The 15,833-nt window shown below is 38.6% G+C and overlaps 1 protein-coding gene across 1 annotated transcript in view; it reads left to right on the top strand.

Moving 5' to 3' along the window:
* LOC149947904 (obg-like ATPase 1) overlaps window positions 1-15,833 on the top strand; it is a 133,328-nt gene that overhangs the window by 83,286 nt on the left and 34,209 nt on the right. The window contains exon 9 of the mRNA XM_090172158.1: window positions 12,597-12,737. Coding sequence (XP_090028284.1) covers window positions 12,597-12,737 — 141 coding nt within the window. The remainder of the gene's footprint in view (window positions 1-12,596; window positions 12,738-15,833) is intronic.

The following is a 15,833-nucleotide window of genomic DNA, read 5'->3' as shown; positions in this document are numbered from 1 at the left end:
AAACCGGTTATAGTCACTTGAAAAAAACCAGATTTTTGTGGCTTTTTTAAAAAAAATTAATAGTTTTTATTTAGAAATTTAGTTTATTTTTTGTTTCATATTTAGAAACCGGTTTACTTTTACCAGTTTTTCGGTAGGTTTAAAGTTCCAAAGTTCGCTGCCTCGCTTCTGTCGGTGCGTCATAAACAAAATCCAAATAAGTGGTCCACCAGACGATACGTAACCGTATCGGAACCGTTACGTCACTTCCACGTCGCGTGACGTTTTTTCTGCGTTTTATTTAAGTTTCAAAAAGCGCGCGACCTTTATCTCTGATGCTAATACGTAATGGATGCCCTCTTTCGGTTATTTTACGATCTACATACGGTTACGTCACCTCAGGTGGACCACTAGCTTTAATGTGGGTCTGGTGACTTTCCTTAAGTCATACCGTATCTGATTAAAGATTTAACATAATGAAAGGCTGTATTCAATCTCCTTTGCCTGTAACCAAGTGAAATGTTTCAATACTTAAGGCGCGACAAATCAAAATCTTCAATACGTCATTCTATGTATTGTAAACCACGGGTGTCTTGTTCTATTTGTACGCTGCGGTCGCGTGCCTGTTTGTCTTTCACGAACAAACCTCTACCTCTACCGCGTACCTGAGGCTATAGCCTTACTACGTTCGTCCGTTTCTCTTCCTTCCAAAAAACGCAATTGCCTCGAACTTTTTTTTAGTCTCCCGTTCCATCCCGGTAGAGCGAGATGGCGCGCTGGATATAGAGTTTCGATGCGTGTTAATAGTTGTGTGGGTTCAGAGGCCTACCGACGCCGGTGTGGCGCTCCGGGCGCGGTAATTTAATACGGGTGGTTGGCATCGCCCAATTAAACCTCCCTTTACAAAAGAGGGTGAAGCGAAATCTCGTCCCCAGCTTCGGCACATCACGATATTCTACCATCTCTCGACGAAAATCAACCTTATCGAGAAAGGTTTTTTTTTCCAGATTTTCATAAATATAAATTAACTGATTACATTTCGATAACGTGGCGTTATCAATCGAACTGGCGATTAGGTCGCGTTCGCGTTCGATCTTGTCATCAACGCGCGCGAGAGCCATAAAGGGGTGGCTCGGGGAGCGTTTCTTTTTTTCAAGAATCCGGGTAGTCGATTATCATTTAAACGCTCCTAATGAGACCCTTTCAAGAAATATTACGAATGATTTGTATTTCTATTTAAGAGAACATTTCTATCGCGATTCTTATCACCGGAAATCTTATCCATTTCTTCATTCGAATGTTTCTCTTTCACTCTCGTCATTGATTCCGTAATTTTTATTTTGCGGTTTGTTCATTGACATTTTTTCCCTCGCGAGGAACACTTTCATACCTATTAATCATTACATAGATCCGTATTTAGATTTTTTATTATTTTAATACTATTATTTTATAAGTTAAAGGCCTAGGTTTTTTCTGCCTGTCCCCCTTTAAATGAACTTAGTGGAGCACAAATACCCTGGTGGTAGGCCAACCGCTGAACATGTTGGCCTAATTTAAAGGGGGACAGGCAGAAGAAAACCTAGGCCTTTAAGTGGTATTCTGTGACAGTAAGTGTTTATGACGCGTAGAGAGCAATAAACAAATTGTTTGCTGAACACGTTAGCGGCAGTAAAGTGCGAACCCAACATTTGATAAAATTGATTAGGGCTTGTGACCTCTTTCTAACTTTCCGTTACAGAAAGCCTTTTCAAATTCTTATTAACTAAATCGGAGTTAAAACCTTTGCTTATCTAACTAGTGTTTATAGTTCTTTTCGTATTTTAATTAATTTTTCGCGGCAACCGTGGTAATATTACGAATCGGTACATTCATTATCTCGCGTAATATTTATATCGCTTTATATAGCTTTACGGGCTACAATTCCTGTCTCCCATAATTCTTAATTATAGATCTATCGGCGTATCTTGGAAGCAACTTTTTGAACAAGAGGCTGGCATACCGGATAGACATTATTTCTCGACGCGCACGCTATCTCGGCTAGTGTCCCCGCACACACACACATACGCCGAGTATATTAACTCTTCTTTTTTTGTTGATCATTATTCATGGCCCGCGGGAATTACAAGCCATTCGGAAGAATTACCTTTTTATTTTTCTTCGCAATGATGAGCCCTTACTTCTGTACTCGTCTACGTACGCCGTGTCTGGCGGCGGTACCATTTATTTCCACGAAAGCGGCGCTAATAAGTCCAGGGTTCCAAAAATATCGCCGCTTTCGGCTCAACCGCGACTGAATTCAAATTACATCGGTCCCCGCCTTTTTAATTCGGTATTATTTAACACTTTAGAATATAATTAATGAAGAAAACCGCGACGGGACTACTGATTTCTCATTCTGCCTTTCCGAAACGCAACCCAAGTAGATGATGGAACACGGAATAGATAAAAACGTTTCGTACCGCTCGCGATTACTTTAGCAATCTGGTCGTGTTTTCGGGGAATATCGGTCGTCCAGCCGCGAAATGTTTCACGCGTATTCGAGAGACATTGATATTGTTGCATTAGGGTCGTCGTCGTTTGCCTCAAAAGTCAAAAAGAACATTGATGGAGCGACGTACGTGACGCGTTTAATTTTGTAGTCGCTTCTACGTCCGTTTCTATTGACCGAGGAAATTTTTGATGGATGGATTAAATGTAATGACCATTTTATGGAACTTAGAAATGCTGACGGGCTCCTATTTAAAGTTTACTCTGGTTCATTTGATCATTTCGTGTTCGCGTATTTCATCTTTTCTGTCCTCCAAAGTGAAAATGTAAATTTGCTCGTATAAGAACTCAAAGAACTGGATAAGACGCTCTAAAAAGGAAAAGTTGGATTAAAAATTTAAACATTTTATGAACTTAAAGGCCTAGGTTTTCTTTTTGCCTGTCCCCCTTTAAATTAGGCCAACATGTTCAGCGGTTGGCCTACCACCAGGGTATTTGTGCTCCACTAAGTTAATTTAAAGAGGGACAGGCAGAAAAAACCTAGGCCTTAAACATTGTTCTTTGTTATTCATTATGTGGGTGTATGAACTTGATAGGAAAAATTACTACGTTGTCATGAACCTCCTTGCGCAGTCGCTAGTATCGAACTGTACGTCGGCCTAAGTCTAATGCCTTTAAATCAGGTGGCTGGGCTACAATGCGTAGCTGGATGGTGGCCACTGGCAAGCCCTTCGTACCACTCGAGTCAACAGCTTCATGCACTAACTATTACCGTTAACCTCAACAAGGTTATATTGCAAGGGGAAACCTCTTTAACCATGGGGAGTGAACGTGCAAACCAAACGCGGAAGTTGTTTCAGAGTTTTAACATGATTTTCACTTTAATAATCACCATGTCTTCAGCTCGAAGATTGTCAACCATTTCGTGATATTCAGGTTTTTTTTTATATTAATACGCTAAATCCATAATAACCACGTGTAACATACTCAATCATAAGTATGCTTTAAAGAAAGATTCTTTAATGAATCCTTGTTCACGTAAGATATGTCACTCCCAAGTCCGTGTCGGAAACACGTTATCAACTTTATAGATGGGAAATTTAAGTTATTGAAGCTGATTATTATAACGCGCTTTGAAATTTATAGTTAAGTCGTGATCTCGATATTGTGTTTCCATGGTAACCTTTTAAATAGCACAAAAAATATGATAATTTTCCATTTACGGTCCGTGTGAAACAATTATTTATCTATTCTAAGGGAATGTTATACAAAGACATATTTATGAGTTATTAAATTATTAAAACATGACTATTTCATGGTATTTTTATTAAAAACAGTGTTTTAATCATTTTATTAATTTAGTATTTAAACTATGGTAACAAAACGTTTCAACTTATACGATTATAGTTATGAGTTATTATGTTACACATGCTATAACGATGGTTGTCCAGAAGCTTTGTCTTCCAGATTCTCTTACACGCCCTAAGAATATACCATCGAAATGATTTAGTTTTAAACGTCTAGAGAGCTTTACAAGGAGACGACCCGAGGTGTAACACCCCGATTTGGTTCAAACTCGGCGGTTTGGTAGACCTTCGTGTTACTTGAAACACCCTAAAGGGAAATGTCTCCATAAGCAACCGTTTTGGCATGGCAACCAAAAATGTTTTTGCCAACACAAATAGGAAATTTTCCCATTGAATATAACATGGGAATCTGACCAATTTTAAGGGTACCCTCAGTAAAATTTTTAATCAATTTCGAACTTTTGTATTATTTTTTTATTTATATTTTCTATTTTTAGCATTTTAAAAAAATTAAAATTTTTTACACGGGGGGTACCCTTAAAATTGGTCAGATTCCCATGTTATATTCAATTGGAAAATTTCCATTTGGTGTTGTCAAAAACATTTTTAGTTGCCATGGCCAAACGGTGGCCTATGGAGACATTTCCCTGTAGGGTTTTTCAAGTTACACCAAACCCCCGAGTTTGAACCAAATCGGTGTGTTACACCTCGGGTCGTCTCCTTGTTAGTGCAAAATAATTGTCAAATTCTTGATAGACCCCCAAATTTGGGGCGAATATTTGTAATAACACGAAGAGTGTAAATAAAAGAGTACTATAGCAATTCTTTTACGCGTATAAAAGAAGGTTACGTTGCCCCAGTCAAAGAAAAGGTAAAGATATATATAGGTACAACATTTGAAGCCTTTCGTGTGGGGTGAAATTATCGAAACAGTGTATATCCGCGGTGGTATCTCAAATTTATTTAATACGGGGAATGGTGGCAGCGGACTCGGATGATCAAATGTGAGTCAGCCCATATTCGGAATCGTGGTGGCGTCCTTCATCACAATCTCGCATTTCTCTCATTGCGGCGCTCAGTGCCGACAGCAATGGGCTTGTTAAGCGCACGCGATGTGTCCCCCATTTGGGAGTTGGCCCAGATGCCATTTCCAAAATTGCCCGCACGATCTTCAGTAATCCCCCTCCCACACAATCGACAAAATTGAGATGGCTAATCAAACAGTAAATAATTCTGAAAAGGTACGCGCTTTTTAAAAGTTATTTTGATTTTTAAAATATTCCAACTGCGAACCAACAGAATCACGCGGAGCTCCTTTTTTTGGGTTTTCTCTGGATTATCGTTAATATCAGGGCTCCCAGAGTTCCTATAATTCCTATAAATTCCTATAATTTCAATATGCTCCTATAATTTCCTATTTTCTCCAAATTGTTCCTATAAATTAATATTTTTTCGAAATTTTCTAGTTTTTCTATAGCTATATCCAGAAATTCCTATAATTTTAAAAATAATGTATTAGAAAACAGCCTTAACGTTTGGGAAAAATTTGCCTTTAAATAGAGCTTAGCTCTGTCTTAGGTCCGGTGTTCCCGAAAACATCAACGGTTTTGCTCCCAGAGTTCCTATAAATTCCTATAATTTCAATATACTCCTATAATTTCCTTTTTCAAAATTGTTCGTATAAATTCTTATTTTTAGTTAAAATGTTCCTATAAATTCCTATTTTTTGCCTAAAAATGTTCCTATAAATTCCTATATTTCCTATGAAATTTCCTATAATTCCTATAATATTTAAAAAAAATCGCTGGGAGCCCTGTAATATATTACAACCGCGAACCAACAGAACTCAATAATCACCCGTATATCGAGAGTTACAAAATCAGTTGTAATGATCATATTATACTAACCAATAGAACTAAAAAATAATCGGTCAGTTATCTTTTTTTTTTGGTGAATGTTAAGCCAACAACATTATGGGGCTCAATGTCACGTAATAATTCAGGGTTGCCACACGTCAGGGAAAACCGGGAAAAGTCAGGGAATTTAAGAATGGACCTAAAAAGTCAGGGAATTTTTAGAATTTGTAAAAAGTCAGGGAATTAAGATTTTATCATGGCACTTTTTTAAGGTTATTTTTTAGACCAGATCTATGACCAATTCTATGATTATCATTTATTTCCTTGAAAGTTTGGCTAATTTTTTCAACATTGCAATAACATTTTACTGAAATTTAAGTTCATTAAAATTTATTAACTTCTGATAAAAGTCAAATATAAAATAAAAATTTGGCCTTAAAAAGTCAGGGAAAATCTCTTAAAATGGTCAGGGAAAACAGGGAATTTGAATCTAAAAATTTTGTGGCAACCCTGTATAATTGAAACTTGCCACCGAGGGTGCGTCGTGCCTTAATAGAAGCGGGAAAACCTCCTAATGTTCCTAGCGCCATCTTCGGTAAAAATATTCTTCATTAAGTAAATTCAGAAGTAAATGAACCGAAGTTATTGAAATAGCGCTCAGAATCGGAGGGCGTTTTCCTTATGAAATTGATGAGAAAATCGAGTCAAATAAAAGCTAATTTCCAACCCCGTCTTTTGACGTGATATATTGCACTTGGGAGTTGTTGGTATAGCTTTTTCTATGTATAAAAAATGGTTTAATAAAAACAAAAATGTTATTTTTTGGGCCTAGGAGCGCGCAAAATTTCAAATTCGAGGTAAACTACTTCATAAGGAAAACGCCTCCAACATGGGGAGTATAGCAGTCTGATAACTCCGGTTCATTTACTTCTGGTAAATTCTATAAACCAACGGAACTTTAAAATCGGTCAGTTCACCTTTGTCTGTGTAAATGATGCCTGATGTGAAGAATGTCAATTTATTAAAAATTTAATCATCTTCGTATTGCGCCGAAACTGAGCAAAATAATCCGCAAAGAGATTTTAAATTCTTGATAGTATTTTTGGGAAAAAAATTATATCAATTGTAAATGTTCAATACACTAATACGCATATAAGAAGGATGAAGACCCTTTTACAGGGGTACCGCCATTGTGTGTACATTTTTAATAATCTACTTGTTACTAGATGGCGCCATCAGTTTACAATCCGAAATTACAAAAATGATAATATCCGCGAAAGTCTAATTTAAATTGTGGTTATTTAAAAGCTGAAATTTTGTAAAACTATATTTTCTAAAATATTTTATAGAAACTTTCAGCTTGAAGTAGCACTTAAATTATATAATATATATATATATATATATATTTTTTTTGGACGCTGGTGTCATCTAGTGTATAAATACAAAATTAAAATTTTATACTCGATGGCGGTTTCTAAAGGTTTGTTTCCCTGTATGTAATATGCGAATTGGTGTATTGGAACGTATTTGGGTATTCGATCCCGTGTAAAATCCGGCTTTTCCGAAAAGGGCTTCGGGTGAAACGCCATGGCAAAAGCGAAAGTATATCTACCGTCTGTCCGCGAGCGCTTTCGGATGGAGACGGAGCGATGGCGGACCATTAGGGGTAGAAGCGCAATATGGCGTAATGGTTTTCGGACTGAATCGGCATTTCTGTTCCGCCGGAGAAAGGAGAGTTTCATAAATTGAACGCGGTAAAGAGAAGAACGAGGCTGCCATTCCCCTTTTTATATTTTTTCGGCTCTTTTGTGTGATATACGTTCCTCGATCAAGAAGGGCGGTTGTTAGGGAACGTTGTAATACCACCTTACGTCTCCGCCCTGGAGGATTTCCTCTGGGCATAAAGAATAGCCGCGAGGGGAGTGCGAAGGTGGGACCCGATACCTCCCAGAACCTTTTGCAAGATTAAACTTAAATCTGCCAGCGATTTTTCTGCCTTTATTTTTCTTTCTCTACCTCCTTCGCCCGCGTATGTTCCGAGCGGTCATTTTTTATACCTTCATTTTCCATTGTTTTTCGTCTTGCTAAGGCTAACTCCAACTTTAACTGCCGTTATTCCGGAAATGTACCGTTTGAAACGTCTTACGTTTCTTCGGTTCTAGTCTGTCTAAAAAAGTCGTTTTCATTTCTATTTGCCACAAAATGACGGTGTGACTACGGTGCGATATTTTTACGTTTTCTGGATCGTCCAGATTGTCAAGAATGAGTTCGATCTCTTCCAGATTAAGAGGAAAGGTTTCAGGACCGTTCAGATTGTGAGGAAAGGTTTCAGGACCGTTCAGATTGTGAGGAAAGGTTTCAGGACCGTTCAGATTGTGAGGAAAGGTTTCAGGACCGTTCAGATTGTGAGGAAATGTTTCAGGACCGTTCAGATTGTGTGGAAATGTTTCAGGACCGTTCAGATTGTGAGGAAAGGTTTCAGGACCGTTCAGATTGTGAGGAAAGGTTTCAGGACCGTTCAGATTGTGAGGAAAGGTTTCAGGACCGTTCAGATTGTGAGGAAAGGTTTCAGGACCGTTCAGATTGTGAGGAAAGGTTTCAGGACCGTTCAGATTGTGAGGAAAGGTTTCAGGACCGTTCAGATTGTGAGGAAATGTTTCAGGACCGTTCAGATTGTGAGGAAAGGTTTCAGGACCGTTCAGATTGTGAGGAAAGGTTTCAGGACCGTTCAGATGGTCAAGAAGGGCTTGAGGGTAATTCAGTTGGCCAAGAAGGACTTGTGAGGGTAATTTAGATGGTCCAGAAGGGCTTGAGGGTCATTCAGATGATCAAGAAGGATTTGAGGGTAATTCAGATGGTCACGAATGGCTTGAGGTTAATTCAGATGGTCAAGAAGGGCTTGAGGGTAATTCAAAAGGTAATTCAGATGGTCACGAAGGGCTTGAGTGTAATCCAGATGGTCCAGAAGGGCTTGAGGGTAATCCAGATGGTCACGAATGGCTTGAGGGTAATCCAGATGGTCAAGAAGGACTTGAGGGTAATCCAGATGGTCAAGAAGGACTTGAGGGTAATCCAGATGGTCAAGAAGGACTTGAGGGTAATCCAGATGGTCAAGAAGGACTTGAGGGTAATCCAGATGGTCAAGAAGGACTTGAGGGTAATCCAGATGGTCAATAAGGACTTGAGGGTAATCCAGATGGTCAATAAGGACTTGAGGGTAATCCAGATGGTCAATAAGGGCTTGAGGGTATTCTAGTTTGTCAAGAACGCCATCCTGAGTTTATGATAGGGGTTCATATAATTTAAATTAAATATTTATGGTAACTTATTACCATTTTTCTCCATATTTACGAAATTTTTATTCATATACAATTTAACGTGATTTACTTACCGCACTATTTACCACTTCGAAACACAGTTGTTATTCGCACCTTCACTACCCTCAACTGTCTGTGGCGTCCGTCTAGACTCGACGACCCAAATTTGTTTTCCTGGTAAGGGGACTATGCAAAGTGAGGGGCGCGTATCATCTCTTGACGGAATGAAAACCCAGCAAATTTTGAATAAAATAATATCTCGAACTTTCCATTTGATGTGACCAGATGTCGTCTGCGGTACTTCTTGTTTCACTTTTTATTTAGACAATGTAGTTTTTTTCTTTTTCTGGCGAAACGGTATGACTGAACAAAAACGATATTGTTTTTTTCTCTCGCCATCGGGGAGCTGAACCCAGACGTAAAGCGGACTCCAGCACGGACAACAGACCCACACCTACCCTATAATCATAGTCTGTTTTTAGTGATCGAAAACGCGCTTCTTAGAAGACAGGAAGTAGTCCAAGTTACCAAGGTGTTCATTTCGCGGGTAGCTATTGAAAAAATAGAGACTCCATTTCGTAAAACCAAGAAGGTATTCGCGTGGACCAAGAATATGAAGCCGCGACTACAGCCTCTGTTTTCAAGTTTCCCGGATACTAGAGAGGTTAAGCAAAGCCCCTAGAAGTCTTAACAATAACATTCTTTAAAATCGGTAAAGCACGCTTTCAGCTCGCCGGCTAACGCAATCAACTAAACGAATTTTCACAAATTGCACACTTTTCACTAACCCAGGGTACACGAAGAATTAAAAACGTCGTTTGAACAATACTTAAACTAGCGTAATGTATTGGTATGAGTGTTGTCGAAGTAGAATTATTTGTTTCTTCGTGTGCCCGGGGTACCGCGAATGTCTCTATGTATACTTATTTCGCCAAATTCGTCTTAATTGTACAAGGCCTAGCCTTGGGCGTATTTCAATTCAAACAAGAATTTACGCTTTTTAACAAATACGCTGCTATACAGGTTGTTTCAAAAGGTTGTGCAAAAATTTGAAGGAGTTGTAGGGGGTGAGTTGAGAAGTATGCCTGTTTTTCCCCATTTTCCTACGATGAGCCAGAGAGCATCAAAGTGTGGCCTACTAGCCCCTGGAAGTAGGCTGCAACAAGAGCAAAACCAAGCAGCAGGGACTTTAAATACTGTTTAAGTTTACCTTTTTACGCTGGTTACCTCGCATTGTAATCCGACCACCTGAATTAATGCATGCTTCAAAAGTATTAGCCTAGCTGATTATTATTATTGTTTACAAAGTCCTTTTTTACCTATCACACGAACCCCAACCTTAATGCTCGCATTTCTGCGCTGCTTGGTTTTGCGCAGCCTACTTCCAGCGGCTAGTAGGCCACTTTTTGAAGCTCTCTGGCGCTCTTTTAACTCATCGTAGGAAAATGGGACAAAAACAGGCATAGTTCTCAACTCACCCCCCACCACTCTTGAAACATTTTGCATAACCTTTTGAAACACCCTGTATAAATAATAAGTTGTCATGACTCTGTCTCGATTTGTTAAAATGGAAAATTATAATTATCATTATTTTTATTTAAATACCACAAATATATTACGACGTGTCACGCAAGCTCGACAGAAATATGACGTCGTCTTGAAATTGTTAAATATTCGACTCCGAAGTACAAACGGAAAGTAAAACGTATAAAATGTTCACGTGAATCTCGACGTTGCGGCTCAAACTTCTGCTTAACCTCTCTATTACCCGGCCACACGCAACCCACACGTAGATAGAGCAAAGGGGAAAAGATTAGGCGGGTGCAGGTGGAGGGGCGTGGTTTTTCTTCCGGGAATCACGAGGCATTCTTGGTTTCGTGTACTTGATTCTCGGGGTAATTTTTCGTGGTGCATTTTTTGTAATTGAGACCAACATTCGCGAATTAATCGCGTTTAGAGGCTCGGGTTAACGAGGGTCACTCATTGATATAAATACGGGGACTACGTGGACAGTGCCATCTATCAGTTATTCATTACTGTCGGACTCGCACGTCTTGGCGCGTTTGGTGTAGCCCGGGGGGGGGGGGATAATAACGGGTGGCGCGTAATTAAGTAATTGCTTCAAACTTAGGCCGCGGGTAATTAACAATGGCGTGGCTCCGTTGTGGCGCGCTCTGGTGGTCTCTCCTCGCAGTTCTCTCCCGCGCGTGGCCCTTTACTTAATCTGTAATCCGCTCAGCCCTCGTCCCGCCTCGGCTCTGGCCCTGGCTGGCCCTGCGCTAATAGATTAAACAGTCGAAATTTCTCCGCAATTTAGATGTGGAGCGCGTGCGGCCCTCCGTCCTATAATTAGGTGGGCAGAGACCGCAGTGTCCCACTCCAGCGTGTCCCCAACGCCGTATAATTTACGTTTAACATATACCACGGTTCCACTGACCGATATTTAATTTTTGTTTTCTTATTATTACCCGTTTGTTGGGATATATTCGTTGACGTAGTCCGCGCGGACCGTATTCACGTTCTTTCAGCCCGACATCGCGCTCTCTACATTATCTAGATAAAACCGCGAAATCTAATTTGCGAACGTTAGCTGAATTATGACAGCTGTCTTAATTCGCCTAATTGGATGCCGCGGTATTTAATATCGTATTTGACGTGGAATTATTTTTCGCCTTAAAATTAACGTTTCTCTTTAAATAGAGCCGTTTTCCCGTAATTTATGAAAATGGCATTCCATTTCTGTTCAAAGTCGACTCTCGCGCTGTCATAATCGTTTTCAGTTTTCAGAGTTTTTCCCTTTTCTCATTTTCCATGGTTAATATATCAAATGCAATCATAGTCACTTGTCTCTCTAAAGCTTGGTTTCCATTAGCACTCGGAATAATGTATTTCTTACTGCCCTAAAGACTTTGTACGACTCAAAGCTGAGAAACGTACCGCTAGTGGAATCCAAGCATTACGTTTAGTCAAGGATCCTATATGTTAGAAGGATATGAGGCGAGGGACGAAAAATGGCAGCGCCGTCGGTGGGTCATGCGCGATAGAGAATCCGTCTTTAGATTCCGCCAAAGACAAAACATGGAGGAAGCACCGACAAAATTTGTCCTTGAGGGAATAGAAACATATATTTAGTCTTAATTCATAATGTGTCAAAAGTCCCCACCTTATTTGTTGTTCTACAAATAAAGACCAATGAAAATTTATTATCCGAGCAATCCAGGGAAAAGTCAGGGAATTTAAAAATTGGCCTAAAAAGTCAGGGAAAGGTCAGGGAATTTTAAGAATTTGTAAAAAGTCAGGGAATTAGATTTTATCTTGACACTTTTGAAGGTTATTTTACTCTAGATCTATGACTAATTCTATGATTATCATTTATTAACTTGAAAGTTTGACTAATTTTTTCAACATTGCGATAACCTTTTTACTGAAATATTAGTCCGTTTAAATTTATTAACGTCTGACAAAAGTAAAGTATAAAATAAAACAATTTTGACCTTAAAAAGTCAGGGAAAATCTCTTAAAATGGTCAGGGTAAACAGGGAATAGTCAGGAAATCTGAATCTGAATATTTTGTGGCAACCCTGCAATAGTTTTTGAGCAATATCAGTTAGAATGTTATACATGAACACGTGTTTTTCTTGCGATTTTAGGTTGTCCAAAATCAAAGAGTGGGTGGATAAGAACGATTCCGGAGCGCTGGTCATTCCGTTCAGCGGGGCCATCGAACACCTTCTGGCCGATATGAGTGACGACGAGAAGAAAAAATGGCAGGACGAAAACAAAACTACCAGGTAACCATTTAACTTTCAAACAAATGAGAAACGTTTTACAAACTTACTAAACAAATCGTCATATTTTAAACCTTCTTGAACTGGTTCAATCTTGAACAAATAAACTTCTAGACTCGAATTGATTCTTTAAGAGCAGCGCCATGGCGTTCAATATTAGAAAAATCTTCACTCAAAATAAAGAATCCGGCGATATAACAGCTAACGACATAAATTTTTAATATCTTTAGCTCTTCTTGTAGCGTTAATTGCCAAGAAGTAATATTAACGACAGCCAGGACTCATAAGTTACTATTTATATAGTGCTTGTTGAAGTATTAGAAAGCTGGAAACTTTTCTCGAACATAACATCGGTTTTTTGCTAAGCCTTAAAGTGACAAAAAAGTTACCTGGTAAAAAGGAAACACTTGTTGCATACCGTACTGCAAAAGTAATACGTTTAGTTCTAAAGGAATTAGTTTTCATCTTTTTCCGAAAGATAATTTTATACGAAATGAATTAACTCTGCCTCCACGAGAAGCCTTAAAATTTTAATTATTTATACCATTTGAGGATGATAATAATAATAATATTATCTTCTTATACTTAGTTTTAGTAACATTATATATTTCACCTCAAAATATATTATCGAAAATTAACATTAGTATAGTATGTTAATTATACACGTGAGCCGACGCATTTCTTATCAGACGCAAAATTCTCATGAGCCTGGGCAAAAACGCGTCTCCAATAGGCGATATAATAAAGTAACGTGGCCTTCTTGTTTTGATGGGAAAGGCCACTTTCCACTATGCTTCCATTAGCTTTCCCACCAAAGAGCCTATGAATTCATCCGTAGGCTTTTACTGTACTATTTCGTTATCCCATTTTAACAAGTTGAGCAAGCATATCTGACTTTATAATATCGCCTTTTGACTTATATATGACTTTTTGGCTAGCCATTCTAACCGTTTAACCGACCGACCGGGAATAGTTCCTTCCTAGATGAATTTGGAGAGGGGAGTAAAAACCGAGTATTTTTTATTGAAGCGTCCATTCGCGCTTATATTACTTTCGTATTTGGGTGGAAATGTTTCGCGATTCCCTCGATAGTGGCGGCAATGGACCACAGTGTTTAAAAGTGCCCAAATTTTTTAAAAATAGATATAAAATGGGTCTGTTACCAATAATATTAATTTTTTTTTGTTGTTAGGAAATAATTTAGAGTGACGTAGCTCCAAACGTCTTAGCCGCGACACCTTGCGGTGAAGTTATCTTCCCTGAAGGAAAGTAGAATTTTCGATGCTGTAATTCGATAGATAGTAGAGAATTTAGAAAAATTCAGACATACGTTATTTAATTATAATTTCCTTATAACCAAATATATATTATTTATTTTTATATATTATTTATTTAAATATAATATTATTCGCTACGAACCATTTTTAATTTGGGGTTCTTTGAAACACGGTTCGGGCGATGCCATTTGAAGATTTGGCTTTTACGCTTATGATTTGGATCCAGTAGTTCTAGGTTAAATATTATAACATACTATTTTATATATTATCAAGAACCGATCGACGCGACTGAGAACGACCAAACATAGCTTTGGGCCTTAGTGTCGAGATCGACTACTTATTTTGAAAACTTCGCCTACTTCAACTTTTGTGTCGACCTCTATTGACTGATATCGGGACTATTTATCACGTGGTTTTTACATCAAAATGGCGGGTGTAGAAGGAAGTACAGATTTTTCTAACTTCAGCTTGGCTCCAGATTTAGTAGAAATGATTATTAGGAGCGCAATTATTAATGCAGAATTAACAGATCTGAGTGTAAAGTTAGTGTATAACGCGAGAAAAACTGGCGGATGCGTCATTAAGCCTTGTCGTTTCTTTCCAGAATTTCAGTAAAACACTATTAAATCCGTTCATTAAATATATTTCATCGTCTAAAATTTCAGTTACACGACTAATAACGACATCTTTACTAATTCCGTTCATATATTTCACATTTAACTTTATTTTATCTGGTGATTTAGTAGTTTTATCCCCAGGTGACATTTTCCCGGCTTATAGAAAGGCAGCAGACGAAACGACCTATGACTTTTTTTAAAAATCGTTACGATAATCACCCATAGATGGCGACTAAGACTTCTCTGTAAAATTAGCTCCGCCCAAAAAGTTTGAGAAAGAGTACGTCTTGGAAACGTAAAATACCCGTTTGGTCGTTCTCAGTCGCGTCGATCGGTTCTTGATATTATTTTCGTAAATTAGTGAAATAGCGATAAACCGTATTACGCGAAACAGGCACCAGAAGGGACTACTTTCGAGGGGCTGACCAGTGACCACTATCCATAATCCTCTTGCTTTGACAGTGCTAAAGTGATTACGTAATCAATTACAGACTTTGCACTACCAAAGGCTGTAGTAGTCGCTGTGATGGGTGTACAGAATTGAAAAAGTTTATAACCCCTCGACGATATTGTAGTTCTTGTAGCAAGAGCACGCCGCGTGTTGTTGTCCAAATAGTTCTTTCTATAAAATCGGGGGGCAAGAAAATGGGGTGAGGGAAAGCATGTACCCGACGCGTCACGAACGACGTCATAAGCCGCGTTTGCCAGAAAATTTTTAAGCTCGACCAAATTTGACCAAATTCTTAAAAACTTTCAATTTTTTGCCTGTTATAGTAGACTAGACGAGTAGTTATTTATGTACATAGATTTATAAAAGGGTTAACTTACTTCGAAATTGTCGAGTTCATTATCACAATAGCAAGGATAATTAAAAAAATGGTAGCACACAGCTCCAGTCAAGGGCGTATCCAGGATTTTATTTCAGGGGGGGTTTTGAGGGAAAATTTCAGGGGGGGGGGTGCTGACGGAAGTTTCACTGATTTTTATTAGGCACCCTCCCCCACTCCAGTACTCTTGTAGACTAGATTAATACTATAAACTGCATTGGTTTTGACCTAGGCTTATCCAACAAGGTAAAAATTTGGGTATCTCTAACAAGCTGGGCAAGCATAAAAAAATTTATTTAAAGAACTATTGCCCAAAATTTCGTTCAAACGGACTAGTTTCTAATTACCCCCCGGGGGGGGGGGGGTAAATGAGGAAGA

Source organism: Leiobunum rupestre, chromosome 4 (genome assembly GCF_980474605.1).
Source record: "Leiobunum rupestre chromosome 4, qqLeiRupe1.1.hap1, whole genome shotgun sequence".
Classification (NCBI taxonomy): Eukaryota; Metazoa; Arthropoda; class Arachnida; order Opiliones; family Sclerosomatidae; genus Leiobunum; species Leiobunum rupestre.
The sequence above is the reverse complement of the archived record's forward strand: the minus strand, read 5'-3'. Positions and strand labels throughout refer to the sequence as shown.